Genomic DNA, 18408 nt, shown 5'->3' with positions numbered 1-18408 from the left:
CATTTAGCTAATTAAATATGTAAGCAGGCAAAGAAGCGTCAAATGATGCCACCTACTGAAAATATACATAACCATTATCGCCACCATTCAGCATATATAGAATTCATAGCATTTTTTAACTGCCAGTACCGTCTACATTCTATATGGACTATAGTCCGTAAAAATATATATATATATATATATATATATATATATATATATATATATCGCCTTAGAGACATTATTAACACTGCCCTGATACTACGAGTATAACCTTGTACAGGCCACACCCGCAGTTCCAATAGCGTTCAGCTATGCGCGAGTCAAACCCCTACGGTCAAACTGCCCACAGTCAGAATTGCTATATGGCAGTGTAATATCCCGGCGTATTACCAATGTTCTCCTACATACAACATGACGGATACTATAGCGTTCATTTAACTTGCTTTATTTAATTGGCCTCAGTTCAACGCAATACATGCTAAGTAAATTGAATAAAATTTTATATTACATAATATATAAATTTCCAGACTTTTTTAATATTAATATATGTGTCCTCCATGTTCACAAGGTCCTTCCAGGCAATATTCCAGCATGGTCGACTTCTTATCTAAACAGAGAATAAAATTAGGAAAATGCATTAATTACATTTCCTAAATTAAAAGCATAACAGTAACATGTTGTATGTAGGAGAACATTGGTAATACGCCGGGATATTACACTGCCATATAGCAATTCTGACTGTGGGCAGTTTGACCGTAGGGGTTTGACTTGCGTATAGCTGAACGCTATTGGAACTGCGGGTGTGGCCTGTACAAGGTTATACTCGTAGTATCAGGGCAGTGTTAATAATGTCCCTAAGGCGATATATATATATTTTTTTACGGACTATAGTCCATATAGAATGTAGACGGTACTGGCAGTTAAAAAATGCTATGAATTCTATATATGCTGAATGGTGGCGATAATGGTTATGTATATTTTCAGTAGGTGGCGTCATTTGACGCTTTTTTGCCTGCTTACATATTTAATTAGCTAAATGGCGCATTAATACGCCCCTTTCGCCTGCGCATATACACGTATAGCACTAAAGGAACTATACCACCAAAAAGATGGCGAATTCTAGCGCTACTGCGCATGCGCCGAATTCAACCATTGACCTGCAGTTCAACCAAGCAATATGACGTAACGGACATGCACAATAGATGTCTATGAACGCCGACAGATCTAATGGCGTCCTCCATCACTAACAAGCTCCTGTGGCGGTAAGAACGGCATGGCCCATAAACTGTTTACACATATAATGCACAGATGCACTTTATTAGAAATATTTAAGTACCGTATATAACTTAACACAAACGGCTGTAATTAAGGATGGCTGAGTACTATATATATGCACTAAGGAAGCTGTATCCACTGCTTGAGAAAAGCTCAGTAGAGCTGAAACGTCGCACTGACATGTGGATTTGAATAAATCCTATACTTTTTGGAAGAAATGGAGTGCTGCCTCTTCTTTGATATTTATTGAATGTGGACGACCAGTGGACAGGTTGCCTGGAGGCTATGCACCCGGAGATAAGTAATAGCAGTGTGCTGTTCCTTTTTTCTATCTATCTATCTATATATATATATCTATATCCCGTATTTTTCGGAATATAAGACGCACTTTTTCCCCAAAAAAATTGTGAGGAAAATGGGGGGTGCGTCTTATATTCGGAACGCAGGCTTACCGGCATTGTGGAGGTGACAGAGGTGCGGGGATGATGTGACACGGTGAGCTGTATGGTGTGAGCAGGTCCCATCCATATTTGAGGTGAATCCGCGGCCCGGTATTGATGAAGAGCAGCAGCGCTGGTGAGTTACGGTATTTTCCGGTGGCGGCGGCCATCTTGCTGAGGCCGCGCGTGCGCAGATTCACTACTCTGCGTCCCAGGGCTTCAGGAAAATGGCCGCGGGAGGCCGCGCGTGCGCAGATGGAGATCGCGGCGGCCATTTTCCTGAAGCCCTGGAACGCAGAGTAGTGAATCTGCGCACGCGCGGCCTCAGCAAGATGGTCGCCGCCACCGGAAAATACCGTAACTCACCAGCGCTGCTGCTCTCCATCAATACCGGGCCGCGGATTCACCTCAAATATGGATGGGACCTGCTCACGCCATACAGCTCACCGTGCCACATCATGCCCGCACCTCTGTCGCCGCCACAATGCCGGTAAGCCCGCCGCCACCAGGAAAACCACCCAGCTCTGCTGCTCTCCTTCACTACTGCTGTGGCGTCACCTCAAATGTGGAAGGGACCCTGGCCGCTGCCACCTGAGGAAGTGACCGCACGTCTGCCACCGCCACAGCAACCTCCCCATGGACACCAGGCCACGGCGTCACCCACCTAAGCAGGATGGGACCCTGCTCAGGTGCACGCCGTTCCGCCCACCGCACCTCAGCATCACCTCACCTCTGCCACCACCATGCCTCCTGTGACCCTGCTCTGCCACTGCCTGCCCTCAGGTAAGAGATCTTAAATTCGGACAATAAGACGGACCCCCATCTTATAAAAAATCTTTTTTTCTGCATTTTTCACCCCAAATTTGGGGTGCGTCTTATAACACGGTGCGTCTTATAGTCCGATAAATACGGTATGTGTCATTGAGACACACATATATTCTGTATTTATATTTAATTCAGCGCGATATATGTGAAAAGCCGGTAAAATCAATTGCCGGCTTCTCATTTCTCCTTCACAAACCCGACAGGATATGAGACATGGTTTACATACAGTAAACCATCTCATATCCCCTTTTTTTTTTGCATATTCCACACTACTAATGTTAGTAGTGTGTATGTGCAAAATTTGGGCGCTGTAGATGCTAAAATGAAGGGTTAAATCGCGGAAAAAAATTGGCGTGGGCGCAATTTTCTCCGCCAGAGTGGTAAAGCCAGTGACTGAGGGCAGATATTAATAGCCAGGAGAGGGTCCATGGTTATTGGCCCCCCCTGGCTACAAACATCTGCCCCCAGCCACCCCAGAAAAGGCACATCTGGAAGATGCGCCAATTCTGGCACTTGGCCACTCTCTTCCCACTCCCATGTAGCTGTGGGATATGGGGTAATGAAGGGTTAATGTCACATTGCTATTGTAAGGTGACATTAAGTCAGATTAATAATGGAGAGGCATCAATTATGTCACCTATCCATTATTAATCCAATTGTCTGAAAGGGTTAAAAAAAACCCCACGTTATTAAAAAGTATTTTAATGAAATAAACAAACAGGTTGGAATCCGTATTTTTCTCGCCCCCATAGACTTTTATTGGTGTATTTTTTGCGCAATACGCTGACAAACGCAGCATGCTGCGATTTTGTTCGGCCGTAGAAAGGCGTATATTACGGATGCGTTATATACGGCTGATAGGACCTGACCCATTGGGAATAATTGGGCCGTTTGTTAGGCGTATTTTACGGACGTATTTTATGCGCTCTTACGTCCGTAAAACTCGCTAGTGTGACGGCAGCCTTATACATGTTGTCCTACTCCAAGCTGTTCAGGCTTTAGAGGCAACTACCAATTAAGTAAAGCAGGTGATGAGCATCTCTATAATGAGGAGGGGTGTTGTCCAACGACATCAAAACCCTATATAAGGTGTGCTTAATTATTAGGCAACTTCCTTTCCTTTGGCAAAATGGGTCAGAAGAGAGATTTGACGGGCTCTGAAAAGTCCAGAATTGTGAGATGTCTTGCAGAGGAATGCAGCAGTCTTGAAATTGCCAAACTTTTGAAGCGTGATCACCGAACAATCAAGCGTTTCATGGCAAATAGCCAACAGGGTGGCAAGAAGCGTGTTGGGCAAAAAAGGAGCAAAATAACTGCTCATGAATTGAGGAAAATCAAGCGTGAAGCTGGTCAAGATGCCATTTGCCACCAGTTTTGCCATATTTCAGAGCTGCAACATTACTGGAGTAACAAAAAGCACAAGGTGTGCGATACTCAGGGACATGGCCAAGGTAAGGAAGGCTGAAAAACGACCACCTTTGAACAAGAAACATAAGATAAAATGTCGAGACTGGGCCAAGACATATCTTAAGACTGACTTTTCAAAGGTTTTATGGACTGATGAGTGCCTCTTGATGGGCAAGAGGCTGGATCAGTAAAGGGCAGAGAGCTCCACTCCGACTCAGACGCCAGCAAGGTGGAGGTGGGGAGTGGTATGGGCTGGTATCATCAAAGATGAACTTGTGGGACCTTTTCGGGTTGAGGATGGAGTGAAGCTCAACTCCCAGGCCTACTGCCAGTTTCTGGAAGACAACTTCTTCAAGCAGTGGTACAGGAAGAAGTCGGTATCGTTCAAGAAAAACATGATTTTCATGCAGGACAATGCTCCATCACATGCCTCCAACTACTTCACAGCGTGGCTGGCCAGTAAAGGTCTCAAAGAAGAAAAAATAATGACAAGGCCCCCTTGTTCACCTGATCTGCACCCCATAGAGAACCTGTGGTCCCTCATAAAATGTGAGATCTACAGGGAGGGAAAACAGTACACCTCTCGGAACAGTGTCTGGTAGGCTGTGGTGGCTGCTGCACGCAATGTTGATCATAAACAGATCAAGCAACTGACAGAATCTATGGATGGAAGGCTGTTGAGTGTCATCATAAAGAAAGGTAGTTATATTGGTCACTAATTTTTTGGGGTTTTGTTTTTGCATGTCAGAAATGTTTATTTCTAAACTAGATGGTGGCCCGATTCTAACGCATCGGGTATTCTAGAATATGCATGTCCACGTAGTATTTTGCCCAGTCACTTAGTATAATGCTCCATGCAGTTCTGGCCCCATAGATGCCCCATATAATGCTCCATGCAGTTCCGGCCCCATAGATGCCCCATATAATGCTCCATGCAGTTCTGGCCCCATAGATGCCCCATATAATGCTCCATGCAGTTCCGGCCCCATAGATGCCCCATATAATGCTCCATGCAGTTCCGGCCCCATAGATGCCCCATATAATGCTCCATGCAGTTCTGGCCCCATAGATGCCCCATATAATGCTCCATGCAGTTCTGGCCCCATAGATGCCCCATATAATGCTCCATGCAGTTATGGCCCCATAGATGGCCCATATAATGCTCCATGCAGTTATGGCCCCATATAATGCTCCATGCAGTTATGGCCCCATAGATGCCCCATATAATGCTCCATGCAGTTCTGGCCCCATAGATGCCCCATATAATGCTCCATGCAGTTCTGGCCCCATAGATGCCCCATATAATGCTCCATGCAGTTCTTTATGGCCCCATATAGACCATACAGCATTGTGCCACATGTAGTGCTGCTGCAATAAAAAAACAAAAAAACAAAACAAACACATACTCACCTCTCGTCGCTGCTCCTCAGCATCTCGTCTCTCCGCACTGACTGTTCAGGCAGAGGGCGGCGCGCACACTAATACGTCATCGCGCCCTCTGACCTGCACAGTCACTGCAAGAGGACGGGAAGAGAGGCGCCCGGCAGATGGAACGCAGACAGGTGAATATGAAATACTCACCTGCTCCTGGCGCTGTCCCTGCCTGTCCCATGGTACCGCAGCTTCTTCGCGCCTGCGCGAGAAGGACCTGCCATGACGTCACGGTCACATGACCGTGACGTTATGGCAGGTCCTTCTCGCGCAGAGCCTGTGATGACGTCGCGGTCACATGACCGTGACGTCATGGCAGGTCCTTCTCGTGCAGGCCCTGTGATAACGTTGCGCATACCATCCTTGCCACCGAAACCTGCCGGCGGAAGGAGAGTATATAATGATTTTTAATTTTTTTTTAATTATTTTTAAACATTAGATGTTTTTACTATTGACGCTGCATAGGCAGCATCAATAGTAAAAACTTGGTCACACAGGGTTAATAGCGGCGGTAACGGAGTGAGTTACCCGCTGCTTAAGGCGGTCCGTTACCGCCGGCATTAACCCTGTGTGAGCGGTGACTGGAGGGGAGTATGGAGCGGATGCCGGGCAGTGACTGCAGGGGAGTAGGGAGGGACTAATCGGACTGTGCCCGTCGCTGATTGGTCGCGGCAGCCATGACAGGCAGCTGGCGAGACCAATCAGCAACTTGGATTCCATGACAGACAGAGGCCGCGACCAATGAATATCCGTGACAGATAGAAGGACAGACAGACAGAAAGACGGAAGTGACCCTTAGACAATTATATAGTAGATTTTGTGCAGTTATATTGGTTTACCTGGTGAAAATAAACAAGTAAGATGGGATTATATTTAGTTTTTATTAAGTTGCCTAATAATTCTGCACAGTAATAGTTACCTGCACAAACAGATTCCTCCTAAGATAGCCAATTCTAAAAAAAACGATCGGACCCTTGGTATTCCAACCAATCAGCAGAGAAAATGAGCCAGGGAATGCATTCACTGTAGTAGCAGCACTGAGCCACATAGACAGGGACAGTCAGCTTGGTGGGGACTGCACTGAAGGTGCCTAGAGAGTTATTACCACCATTGCATTTTGGCCGATGATCTCACGGGTGTAACTACAACCAGTCACACATTTAGTGTCTAGCATACGGACAGTACATAAATAGTTTATCAGGGAAAACTAGAGTGAGGCAGGATGTGGAGTTCTTTGCAGCAACATCAGCTCCTAATGTCAACTATATATATATATATCTAAACGATAAAACCACTGCTCACCATAAATTACATGCTTCACATATATTCCAGCTCCTGTTCTGATGTGATGGCTGGATGGGCAACACTTTCTACCTGTGGACCTCTGTGTCACAGGTACGTCTGCAAACCACCTACAAGCACCACAAGAATACATTCGGGAAACTGCAGCAAATATACATGGCTTACTTTGCAAATTGCTCCAATTAGCAGCACAAGCAAAATTATCCTACAACAATTGGATGTCAACACTGCATGAAGTGGTCCAGCACAGATTCATACACTGTAGTGCCAGCTGCTGAGAGCTGCAGATCAGACCACAATGACCTGGACTGCCCCTTCCAGAATGTGAGCGCTGCCACAATCAGATGCATCCCGTAATGCCACAGATCCTGCTCCTGGCAAGCAGCAGGCCAGAAGGGCGCATTTCCCTTGTAGTGGCTACTGCAGGGTAATTGTAGTATTACATGGCAGCCATATGGATAAATAACTGAACAATACAAGGAAATTGCAAGATGGTGTCAGGTATCCATAACAGATCTCTGAGCAGTATAAAAGGGGTATAAGCTCTACGCTATTACATTACATCTGTAGCTCCTCTGAATGTAATTCTCCATCCGATAATTTGCCCTCAAAATGAGAAATATTCTGTCTGTGGTATAAACAGAATAGAGCACAAATAGGACACCTATGATAAACTGTTGTCATAGATGCATGTGAGAAGACGACGAGGGTGAAGTCCGTGATCACCACCAATGTTTAGAATGAATCAGCCCTGTAAGGCTCACACCCCCCTTGGTGATGCTCATACATTTTCTATTGGAATCTATGATTCTCGGATTTCAGAGATCTTTTAACTTTTGTTTGGGACAGATTTCCAGTAGCAGAAGTCTCAGAGTAGTGTCTAAGTGGTTTGGGGTCTCAGAGCTCTATTACAGTATATTGGATAACTACTCACTTGCATCTCTAAGGGTACCGTCTCACAGTGGCACTTTTGTCGCTACGACGGTACGATCCGTGACGTTCCAGCGATATCCATACGATATCGCTGTGTCTGACACGCAGCAGCAATCAGGGACCCTGCTGAGAATCGTACGTCGTAGCAGATCGTTTGGAACTTTCTTTCGTCGCTGGATCTCCCGCTGTCATCGCTAGATCGTTGTGTGTGACAGCGATCCAGCGATGCGTTCGCTTGTAACCAGGGTAAACATCGGGTTACTAAGCGCAGGGCCGCGCTTAGTAACCCGATGTTTACCGTGGTTACCAGCGTAAAAGTAAAAAAAAAACAAACCGTACATACTCACATTCCGGTGTCTGTCCCCCGGCGTTCTGCTTCTCTGCACTGTGTCTGCGCCAGCCGGAAAGCACAGCGGTGACGTCACCGCTGTGCTCGCTTTCCGGCCGGCCAGCGCTCACAGTGCAGAGAAGCAGAACGCCGTGGGACAGACACCGGAATGTGAGTATGTACGGTTTGTTTTTTTTACTTTTACGCTGGTAACCACGGTAAACATCGGGTTACTAAGCGCGGCCCTGCGCTTAGTAACCCGATGTTTACCCTGGTTACCCGGGGCCTTCGGCATCGTTGGTCGCTGGAGAGCTGTCTGTGTGACAGCTCCCCAGCGACCACACAACCACTTACCAACGATCACGGCCAGGTCGTATCGCTGGTCGTGATCGTTGGTAAATCGTTATGTGAGACGGTACCCTAATAAATCAGAAAAATTGTCAATAGAGCAATTTGTGAACTATTTATGCCCAGTGAACAGTTTACTGTACATTCTTTTTTTTTTTTTGGAACGGATAGAAGCGGGGTGGAGGGGGGTTGGTCATTTTTCTCAGACCAATCAGAATGTTCAATAGATCATTAAGCTACAACTTGTATAGCAACTACACTTTAATAAAACAACTACAAGTGAAGATTCGACACTTTGCAATATGTTAGTAGAGAAAAATGTTACTTTTCACACTTATCAGTCACTTTTTGTCTCCTACACTGATCATTCATGCTTGAAAACTTAGGCCACTTTCACACATCAGGTTTTCGCTGTCAGGTTCAATCCGGTTAAATTTAAAAAAAAAACGGATCCGGCGAATGTTGCTGCCGGATCTATTTTTTTTCCCATAGACTTGTATTAGTGCCGCATTGCGCCGGATGACATTGCGTTTCGTCCGGTTTTCGCAGGATCTGCCTTTTCCGGTTTCTGGAAAAAACGTCCATAGCAATGTTTTTTGTCTCTGGCGAAAAAGCTAGAATGGAAGCTGTTTGCTAGAATGGGAGCCGGAAGGTGTCGGATCCAGAAAATGACAGATTCCGGAGCCAGATTCCGTTTTTTTAAATTGAGCATGCTCCAAATTTTTTTTATCCAATTATCTGGATATGCTAGCCGGACCCGTCACATCAGTTTTTCACAATCTGCGCTGGATTCGTTTTTTTCCAACATTTACCGGATTGTGCCTGATGCAAAAAACCTGATGTGTGAAAGTAGCCTATATCTGCCTACAAATCTGTCTGGAGTGATGCATCAAATTACACCTACTGCCTATCAAGGAAAAGTCTGTGGAGAGGGAAGAACACCACGGCTCATCTTGAAAATTCAACCAACAGTGCAGTTCACATCATCGGCCTTAAGGTACCTTCACACGAAGCGACGCTGCAGCGATAGCGACAACGATGTCGATCGCTGCAGCGTCGCTGTTTGGTCGCTGGAGAGCTGTCACACAGACCGCTCTCCAGCGATCAACTATGCCGAGGTCCCCTGGTAACCAGGGTAAACATCGGGTAACTAAGCGCAGGGCCGCGCTTAGTAACCCGATGTTTACCCTGGTTACCAGCGTAAAATCTAAAAAAAACAAACAGCACATACTTACATTCACGTCCCCCTGCGTCCACTTCCTGACTGACTGAGCGCCGTACAGTGAGAGCAGAGCGGTGACGTCACCGCTGTGCTGCTTTCACTTTCACTTTGCGGCGCTGAGTCAGAGGAGGAAGCAGACTGCAGGGGACGCAATGTGAGTATGTGCTGTTTGTTTTTTTTACATTTTACGCTAGTAACCAGGGTAAACATCGGGTAACTAAGCGCGGCCCTGCGCTTAGTAACCCGATGTTTACCCTGGTTACCAGTGTAAAATATCGCTGGTATCGTTGCTTTTGCTTTCAAACACAACGATACACAGCGATCGGACGACCAAATAAAGTTCTGGACTTTATTCAGCGACCAGCGACATCACAGCAGGATCCTGATCGCTGCTGCGTGTCAAACGAAACGATATCGCTAGCGAGGACGCTGCAACGTCACGGATTGCTAGCGATATCGTTATAATGTCGTTTCGTGTGAAGGTACCTTTATTCAGACATTGGCTTTTATGCACTGGTTTTATCAGTGGTTTTCACAGATAGAACTCAAATCCCATTATAATTTATAGAACTCTCCACACGTCCATGTATTTTTTTGGACCACATGGTCCACATCAAAACGTGGAGACATTTCCAATCTAGATCAGAATCAAGGATCAAACTTGCCAATGGGTCTGAGGAAGAAGAAAAAAAAAAAATTTTTAACAGCACTAGGATGTCAACATAAGTTGCATTATATTTCTTTCTGATATTCATTTTTGACAGGAGAAGCTAGAGAAATGTTCTCATGTGCTGAAACTAATTACAAAAATTGACACTACCTAAACGCTGAAGAAAATCTTACCAGCACACTGATGAAAATCAGAACTTTTCTGTGTGTATGAGAAAAAACACTGACATCTCAATGAAGCTTTAGTTAGAAAAATCCCTTTAAAACAGTTGAATACTGGGCTAATTTTGGCCCTAAGACCAGAGTATTAATTTTCCATTCTACATGCCACGGGTTAAACTTTTTTTTTTTGCATGTGTTCACCTTGGCTGTGGTGAGGGTTTGCATAATGTACTATACGCAGGTCAATTTGGCATGTATACATTAGAACACAGATTTTTTTTTTTAGCCCATTAATGACCGCCAATACGTCTTAACTGACCTGAGATATAAGAGAATAGCCTCCCCGCACAGGTGACAATCCAGCAGCTGTCGGCAGTACACTATAGCTGACAACTTGCTGCATCAGCCATGATCAGTGTTTGCAGCATTCAAATCTGTTTAACCCCTTAGATGCTGCTTTCAATAGTGACTACATCATTGTAAATGGTTAACAGTGTGGGGGCTTCCTCCTAATCCCAATTGGTGCCCTCAGATCATGATTGTGTGGTCCTGATGTTTGCGATTGGCAATTCATGACCAAATTCGGGCCCAAGTCTGCCGGCTGTTGTAACCTCTTCAGAAGTTAGAGGCATTTAGGTGGTAAAAATACACATTGTCATTTCTGTCATGTCACTTTGCATTAATTCCTGAAAAGCAACTGAATGGTTAATAAACTACCTGACAGCAGTTTTCAATATGTCAGGGGGTACCGTTTTTAAAATGGTATCACTTTTGGGGGTTTCCCAATGTATGGGACCCCTAAAGGCACTTCAAACATGGCTAAGTCCCTAAAAAACAAATTTTTTAAATTTCCTTGAAAGACTGAAAAATTGCTGCTACATTTTTAAACCTCCTAAAATGCTAACAAAATAAAAGAACATTTTACAAATGGTGCTGATGTAAGGCTACGTTCACATTAGCGTTAAGCTAATGTGCATCGGGTTTGCGTCGGCGACGCATGCGTCATGCGCCCCTATACTTAACATGGGGGACGCATGCGTTTTTTTTGTTGCGTTGTGCGACACATGCGTCTTTTTTGCCGCAAGCGTCGGACCAAGAAAACGCAACAAGTTGCATTTTTCTTGCGTCCGATTTTCGGCAAAAACCGACGCATGCGTCGCAAAACGCAGCGTTTTTGCGTGCGTTTTGACGCGTTTTTGCGTGCGTTGTGCGTTGCGTCGCCGACGCACAACGCTAGTGTGAACGTAGCCTTAAGCAGACATGAGAGAAATGTTATTTATTAATGTTTTGCTGGGGTATGACTATCTGGATTAAAGGGACAATCATTCAAAGTTTGAAAATTGCAATTTTTTTAACATTTTTCTCAAATTTCTAATATTTTTTATAAATAAGCACAAAACATATCGACCTAAATTTACCATTATCATAAAGTATAATGTGTCACGAAAAAACTATCAAAATCACTGGGATTTGTTGAAGCGTTCCAGAGTTATTACCACATAAAGTGATACCGATTTCAAAAATTTGGCTCCGTCACTGAGGGTATGTGCACACGATGTGGAAAACGCTGCGGATTTGCAGTGTTTCCGCAGCAGCAGGTTCTCATGAGTTTACATTACAATGTAAACCTATGGGAAACAAAAAACGCTGTGCACATGCTGCGGAAAAAAACGCGCGGAAACGCAGCGGTTTACATTCCACAGCATGTCACTTCCTTCTGCGGATTCCGCAGCGGTTTTACAGCTGCTCCTATAGAAAACCGCCGTGAAATCCACAGCAAAAAGACAGCGTTTTTGCCCTGCAGATTTATCAAATCCACTGCGGAAAAATCTGCAGTGGACCATTCTACGTGTGCACATAGCCTAAGAGGTTAAATGAAACTACCGTATATACTCGAGTATAAGCTGAGATTTTCAGCCCATTTTTTGGGGCTGAAAGTCCCCCTCTCGGCTTATACTCGAGTCATACCCAGGGGTCGGCAGGGGAGGGGGAGCGGGGGCTGTCTAGTAATACTCACCTGCTTCTGGCGCGGTTCCTGGTTCTCCCAGCGCCTCAGCTTCTTCCTGTACTGAGCGGTCACATGGTACCGCTCATTACAGTAATGAATATGCGGCTCCACCTCCCATAGGGGTCATAATTAACGTTTGTGCAGCACTATATGGGGTAAATATCTATGGAGCATCTTATGGGGCCATAATCAACATTTGTGCAGCATTATATTGGGCAAATGTCTCTATGGAGCATCTTATGGGGCCATTATTAACCTTTATGCAGGATTATATGGGGCATATTTTAATATGGAGCATCTTATGGGGCCCATCAAACTTTATGGAGCATTATATGGGGCATATTTTGTATGGAGCATCTTATGGGGCCATCATGAACTGTATGGAGCATTATATGGGGCTCCTGATTCAATATGGATATTCAAAAACACAACCTACTGATGTCTCAATTTTACTTTTATTGGTATCTATTTTTACTTTTGAAATTTACTGGTAGCTGCTGCATTTCCCACCCTAAGCTTATACTCGAGTCATTAAGTTTTCCCAGTTTTTTGTGGCAAAATTAGGGGGGGGGGGGGTCGGCTTATACTCGAGTATATACAGTACACAGATAACATTCCCTTTATAATATATAGGGCTGTTCACATGCCTATGTTTTTTGCAGGCCATGTGTGTGCTAAACACTGATGACACTCAAGAATAGTACTGGGTTCATTAACCCCTTAGTGACCAAGCCAATTTTTACAATTCTGATCACTGTCACTTTATGAGGTTATAGCTCTGGAACGCATTTTGTACTTCAGGTTAGTGGTAAAATTGATTTGATATGACTTGCTTTAATTTGTAAAAAAAACAAAAAAAAAAACAAGAGATTTGGCAAAAATTTTGAACTTTTCAAACTTTTAATTTTTATGCCCTTAAATCTGAGTCATATTACACAAAATAGTTAATAAATAACATCTCCCACAAGACTATTTTACATCAGCACAATTCCGAAAACAATTTTTTTGTTAGGACGTTATAAAAGATAAAAGTTGATTTTTTCCAACAAAATTTACAATTTTTTTTTTTTTTTTTTAAGGGACTAACTCACATTTCAAGTGCGTTTGGGGGGGTGTCAGCATGACAGAAAATACCCAAAAGTCACTATTCTAAAAACTGCACCAAAACCACATTCAAGAAGTTTGTTAACCCTTTGGGTGCTTCACGAGAACTAAAGCAATGTGAAACGAAAAAATTAACATTTTACTTTTTTCACAAAAAAAGTTACTTAAAACACAAACTTTTTTTTATTTTCACAAGGATATCAGGAGAAAATGAAACAAAATTTCTTGTGCAATTTCTCCTGAGTACTCCAAAACCCCATATGTGGGGGAAAGTCACTGTTTGGGCGCATGGCAGCGCTGAGAAGGGAGGGGGCAACATATGACTTTTTGAACGCAAAATTGGCTGGAATCAATGGTGGTGCCATGTCGTGTTTGGAGACCCCCTGATGTACCTAAACAGTAGAACCCTCAAATCTAACTCCAACCCAAACCCTAACCTCAACCCTAGCTGCAAAGAAGGCAAGAAGAAATATGGTACTTTTTTTTTTTAGTTTATCTAAGGTGGTGACAAAGGGGGGTGATTTACTATTTTTTTATTTTGAACACTGATATAGGGTCTATCAAAATGAACCAATAGAAGAAATCTCTTATTGTTGCTGGGTACCAGCCGCCAGATTTCAGCGGGCACACTACGCGTGCCATTTTCTTCCAGGAAGATGACGTGGTGGGTAGGGGGACCCCATTTCTCTCTCCTCTGGTATGCTAGATCATATCAGAGGAGAGAGAAATGAATTGAAAATCTGACTTTTTTTTTTTTTTTTTCAAATAACGGCGATTACGAGACTGGGGATGATAAAAAAAAAAAAAACTGGAATCATGTTCTCCGAGACCACAGAGATTTTCCGACGTTGGGGGTGCACTATGCCCTTATTTCTCAGCACTGTTAAAAAGTGGCGCTGAGGAATAAGGCCACTTAACTGTAGCCGTTAACAGGCGTATCAGCGGTAGTTAAAGGGCCACTGTCACCCCCCCCCAGCCGTTATAAACTAAAAGAGCCACCTTGTGCAGCAGTAATGCTGCAGTCTAACAAGGTGGCTCTTTTAGTTTTTGATTCATTTATTACCTCAATAAAGCGTTTTAAAAATTGGCCACAAATACCAGATATTGTACCTGGAGGCGGTCCGAATCGTCCTCTATCAATCTCCCAACTGCCGTCACTCTTCTCTTCAGGGGCGATGGTCGCCGCCCCCTTCGCGCTGTTGCTTCTAAATCCGGCGCCTGCGCTGTGCGTGCCTGCCTGGGGCCCGCACTGTGTTATTCATTATGCACAGTGCGGGGCTGGGGTTCCTGGGCATGCGCACTGCGCTTGTCAGACGCTCCCCCGCCTTCCAGCATTGCCGGAATATACAGGTTTCATTGCTGACGTTTTGAACAGCCACAAAGAACAACGCTGGAAGGCGGGGGACCGTCTGACAAGCACAGTGCGCATGCCCAGGAACCCCAGCCCCGCACTGTGCATAATGAATAACACAGTGCGGGGCGGGGATTTAGGAACAGGGTGGCCGCACTGCCCGCACAGGCGCAGTCAGGCACCCTGCGTCTGAGCTGTGACTGACAATGAAGACTGCGCCTGCCCCAGGCAGGCACGCACAGCGCAGGCGCCGGATTTAAGAAGTAACAGCGCGAAAGGGGCGGCGACCATCGCCCCTGAAGAGAAGAGTGACGGCAGTTGGGAGATTGATAGAGGACGATTCGGACCGCCTCCAGGTACAATATCTGGTATTTGTGGCCAATTTTTAAAACGCTTTATTGAGGTAATAAATGAATCAAAAACTAAAAGAGCCACCTTGTTAGACTGCAGCATTACTGCTGCCCAAGGTGGCTCTTTTAGTTTATAACGGCTGGAGGGGGGTGACAGTGGCCCTTTAAGGGGTTAAAAACAATATCAGAGAGGGGTAATAAAGTGCTTCTTAAAGAAGTCCTCCAATGAATTTCTTTTTTTTTCCACTAAATCAGTATACATAATATAGTGTGTACATTGTGTATTTCAATATACTCACCGACCCCCTTCTCCAATATCCAGCATCATTCTGCTCTCTCAGTGACATCAACGTTCCTCAAACTCTCCGGATCACTGTGTTCCATGAGTGAGCCAGAAGCCTCTTCTTACAATGTAACCTATAAAGCAAAGTTCTGACGCTCTATAGACTTAAATTGTAAAAAACATTTCTGGGTCACGTAGAGCACAGTGTGATCCGGAGAGTGAAGAGAGGTAACGTCACTGAGAACAGGAGCTGGAATGGGGTAGGCAGTGGGAGGCAAGTATATTAACAGGGGATAGGCGGCAGTAGGTGAGCATACACACTACATATACACAAATTTTGTGCAAGAAAAAAAAACTTTAAGGGAGGGCTTCTTTAATAGCTTTGAAGCACAAATCCTGCTGTCCGATTTCCTTTCATTTATATTTAACCATTATGTGCTGTAATAAATTTACATGCCAGTACATTAACCTATATAATAAAGGTAGATAGGCGGAAGTTAGCCTAGCGATAAGGAATATGATCGATGGCCCTGGGTTTCCTAGCTCTACAAAAAATGGATGCACAAGTATTCTCTTTGAAAATCTCAATCAACTCTGACAGCAACATTTAAAGGGAACCTGTCACCATGAAAATGCAGTCCAATGTGTAGGCACCACGTTATAGAGCAGGGGAACTTAGTGCATGGATATATAGTTGTGGATAAAAGATTCAGTATAACCCAAGATTTAATCATTTAATCCTCTGCTCTTTCTGGGATTTTCGGTTCAGTGGGCGGTCTTATCAGTGATTGGCAGCTTTCTTTGTACAAGTGTGGCTACAGACATAGCTGTCAATCACTGATGGGACCACCCTTGGGACAAAAAGAAAATCACAGAAAGTGTTTTATCAGTTTTTTCACGGATTAGAAAGAAAAAAAAAAAAAAGTTTATTCACCTTCTAGCATTCAGAAACAAGACAGCACAAAGATGGCATCTGAGTGGTGTTTGATTTGTTTCAAGAACTCAGACTTATTGCCAAGTTTGATCAGACGCTCGGCTCAATATCAGACATGTCTGCAATTTTGTACGGCCCACTGGGTCCAGAAAAAAAATATCACGGACATGTGAACAGCCCAGTAGTCTGTCATGGATACGACTGCTATCCCTGAAAAAAGGATGGCATTCGTCCATGAAAAACGGACATGTGATTGAGCGCTTACAAGGAGGTGAAATCCAAAACAGAAGTGGTGAAGCTGTGAATTATGAAATCAGAAGAACCGGTCAGTTTCTGTGCAGATAGAAATCAGCTCTTTCCACATCTGCGTTCGCGGATCAGAAACAGATCATTTAGAGATGAACCTGTAACAGGACAGGTGCAGACAGCACCAGGAAACACCACCTATAATGGGGCGGGATTGGACTCTGTTATGGCATCCGTTATTCTACCAGAAAACAAAGTGCAATGACAGTTATCCAAGTAAACATCAGAAAATAAACTGACCCCATTATAGGCAATGGGAACCTCCGGTGCGATTTGCATCTGTCCTGTATCTACATGAATTACTTTCTCACAAAACTGGGAGCTGGGACTTCCTGACAGTGTGAACAGAGCTTTACAAGACGCCATTCTGTGCGCAGCGCTCTCCTGCCTCCCGGGATCCTGCACGGCTGACAGCGCAGGTTGGGGGCATGACTGCGTCGCTGACCTAGACAAGCCCCGCACTTCTCGCCTCAGACAGGTTGCAAGGAGCAGAACACAAGAAAAGTCTCCTGTTCTGGAGGAGAGAGATGACTTTTGATTCCAGGTAAATGACGGAGTTGCTTGTTCTCTGGCTCCACTTCCCCACTGGGGTGAATGGCCGCCATACTGCTGACCCTCTGCCCGTGTACTGTCACCACTCACCCCAGACGGGAGCGGGGCTGGAGGACCCCAACAATCACAGCCTCCAGGAAATATACCTTCTGCTACACCTGAGCAGCACCCACCGCTCCGGCCCCCCCTGCCAGCACCTGTCGGCCTCTCACCTGCCCAGCTCCAGCTCCTTGTCCCGGGACATGTCGGTCAGGCTGCCCCCGGAGCCCCCCAGCTCCCCGCCTCCTCTCCTGTCCGCAGCCCCCGCGGAGCCGGCGCAGCTCTTGGTGCGGAAGATCCTGGAGAGCCGGATCCGCAGAGAGCCCTTCCTGCCCGCACTCCTCCGCACCGCCGCTCCGGCCTGTCCGTCTCCCGCCTCCCCGTCGTCCTCCTCCTCCAGTCTCCGGGCCTCGGGGGCCTCCAGCACCAGCAGGGCATCGCTGGTCTCCTCGCACGGACAGCCGGCCCCCCGCAGTCCCAGCGCCCCCAGCTGCAGCTCCAGGCCCTCCCCAGGCTGCGCGGCCTTGCGGTGCCGGTTGCAGAGCTCTGCCGGAGGAGGAGCCCCTTCTGCGGGCACCGCTTCCACTCCTGCCCCCGGCTCTTTGGAGGCCTCCGCATCGTCCACCTCTTCCCCTCGTAGCATATTCCGGAACACCATGAGCCTGGGTCTGGCCGCCTCTTCCCCGGCTTCTGCTCCGCAGCCTAGCAGCCGGCTCAGCACCCGGTAGGACGCGGCCTCCTCCTCTGCCGCTGCGCCTCGCATGTCCCCGGTGGCTCTGCAGGCCCCGGCCTGAGCCTCGGCCTCTCCCAGCTCCGCTGCCCGAGCTCCGACAGCTCCCTCATCGGAGCCCGCCCCCCGTATCCGATACAGGACGACGTCACTTCCGGTTTGCTGAGTGACAGCTGCGGGGCTTGTTTCCATGCAGTGGAATGACGCTCCGCCCACAGAGCTGTCAAATGCGCCAAGTCATCAGAAAAGTGTCGCTGGATAAGAGGGCCGCCATTTTCTTGGTGGATCAGACGCTACCTGTGATTGTCCTGTTTATGAATGTGTGAATGTAAACATTTGGTGGGAGGGGCCTTACAACAGGTGAAGAGCAGCTGGAACAACCAATCAGATTGCTTGTCTCTAACATACTTTAAAAAACCGTGCTTTC

At 45.8% G+C, this 18408-nt stretch overlaps 1 protein-coding gene across 1 annotated transcript in view; it reads right to left on the bottom strand.

Moving 5' to 3' along the window:
• Nucleotides 1-18188, bottom strand: part of SOCS7 (suppressor of cytokine signaling 7) — a 73454-nt gene extending 55266 nt beyond the window's left edge. Inside the window, exon 1 of the mRNA XM_077252276.1 lies at nt 17425-18188. Within this exon, the coding sequence (XP_077108391.1) occupies nt 17425-18173 (749 nt within the window). The 5' untranslated portion in view covers nt 18174-18188. The remainder of the gene's footprint in view (nt 1-17424) is intronic.
• Between the last annotated feature and the right edge of the window lie 220 nt (nt 18189-18408).

Source organism: Ranitomeya variabilis, chromosome 4 (assembly GCF_051348905.1).
Source record: "Ranitomeya variabilis isolate aRanVar5 chromosome 4, aRanVar5.hap1, whole genome shotgun sequence".
Lineage (NCBI taxonomy): Eukaryota > Metazoa > Chordata > Amphibia > Anura > Dendrobatidae > Ranitomeya > Ranitomeya variabilis.
The sequence above is the reverse complement of the archived record's forward strand: the minus strand, read 5'-3'. Positions and strand labels throughout refer to the sequence as shown.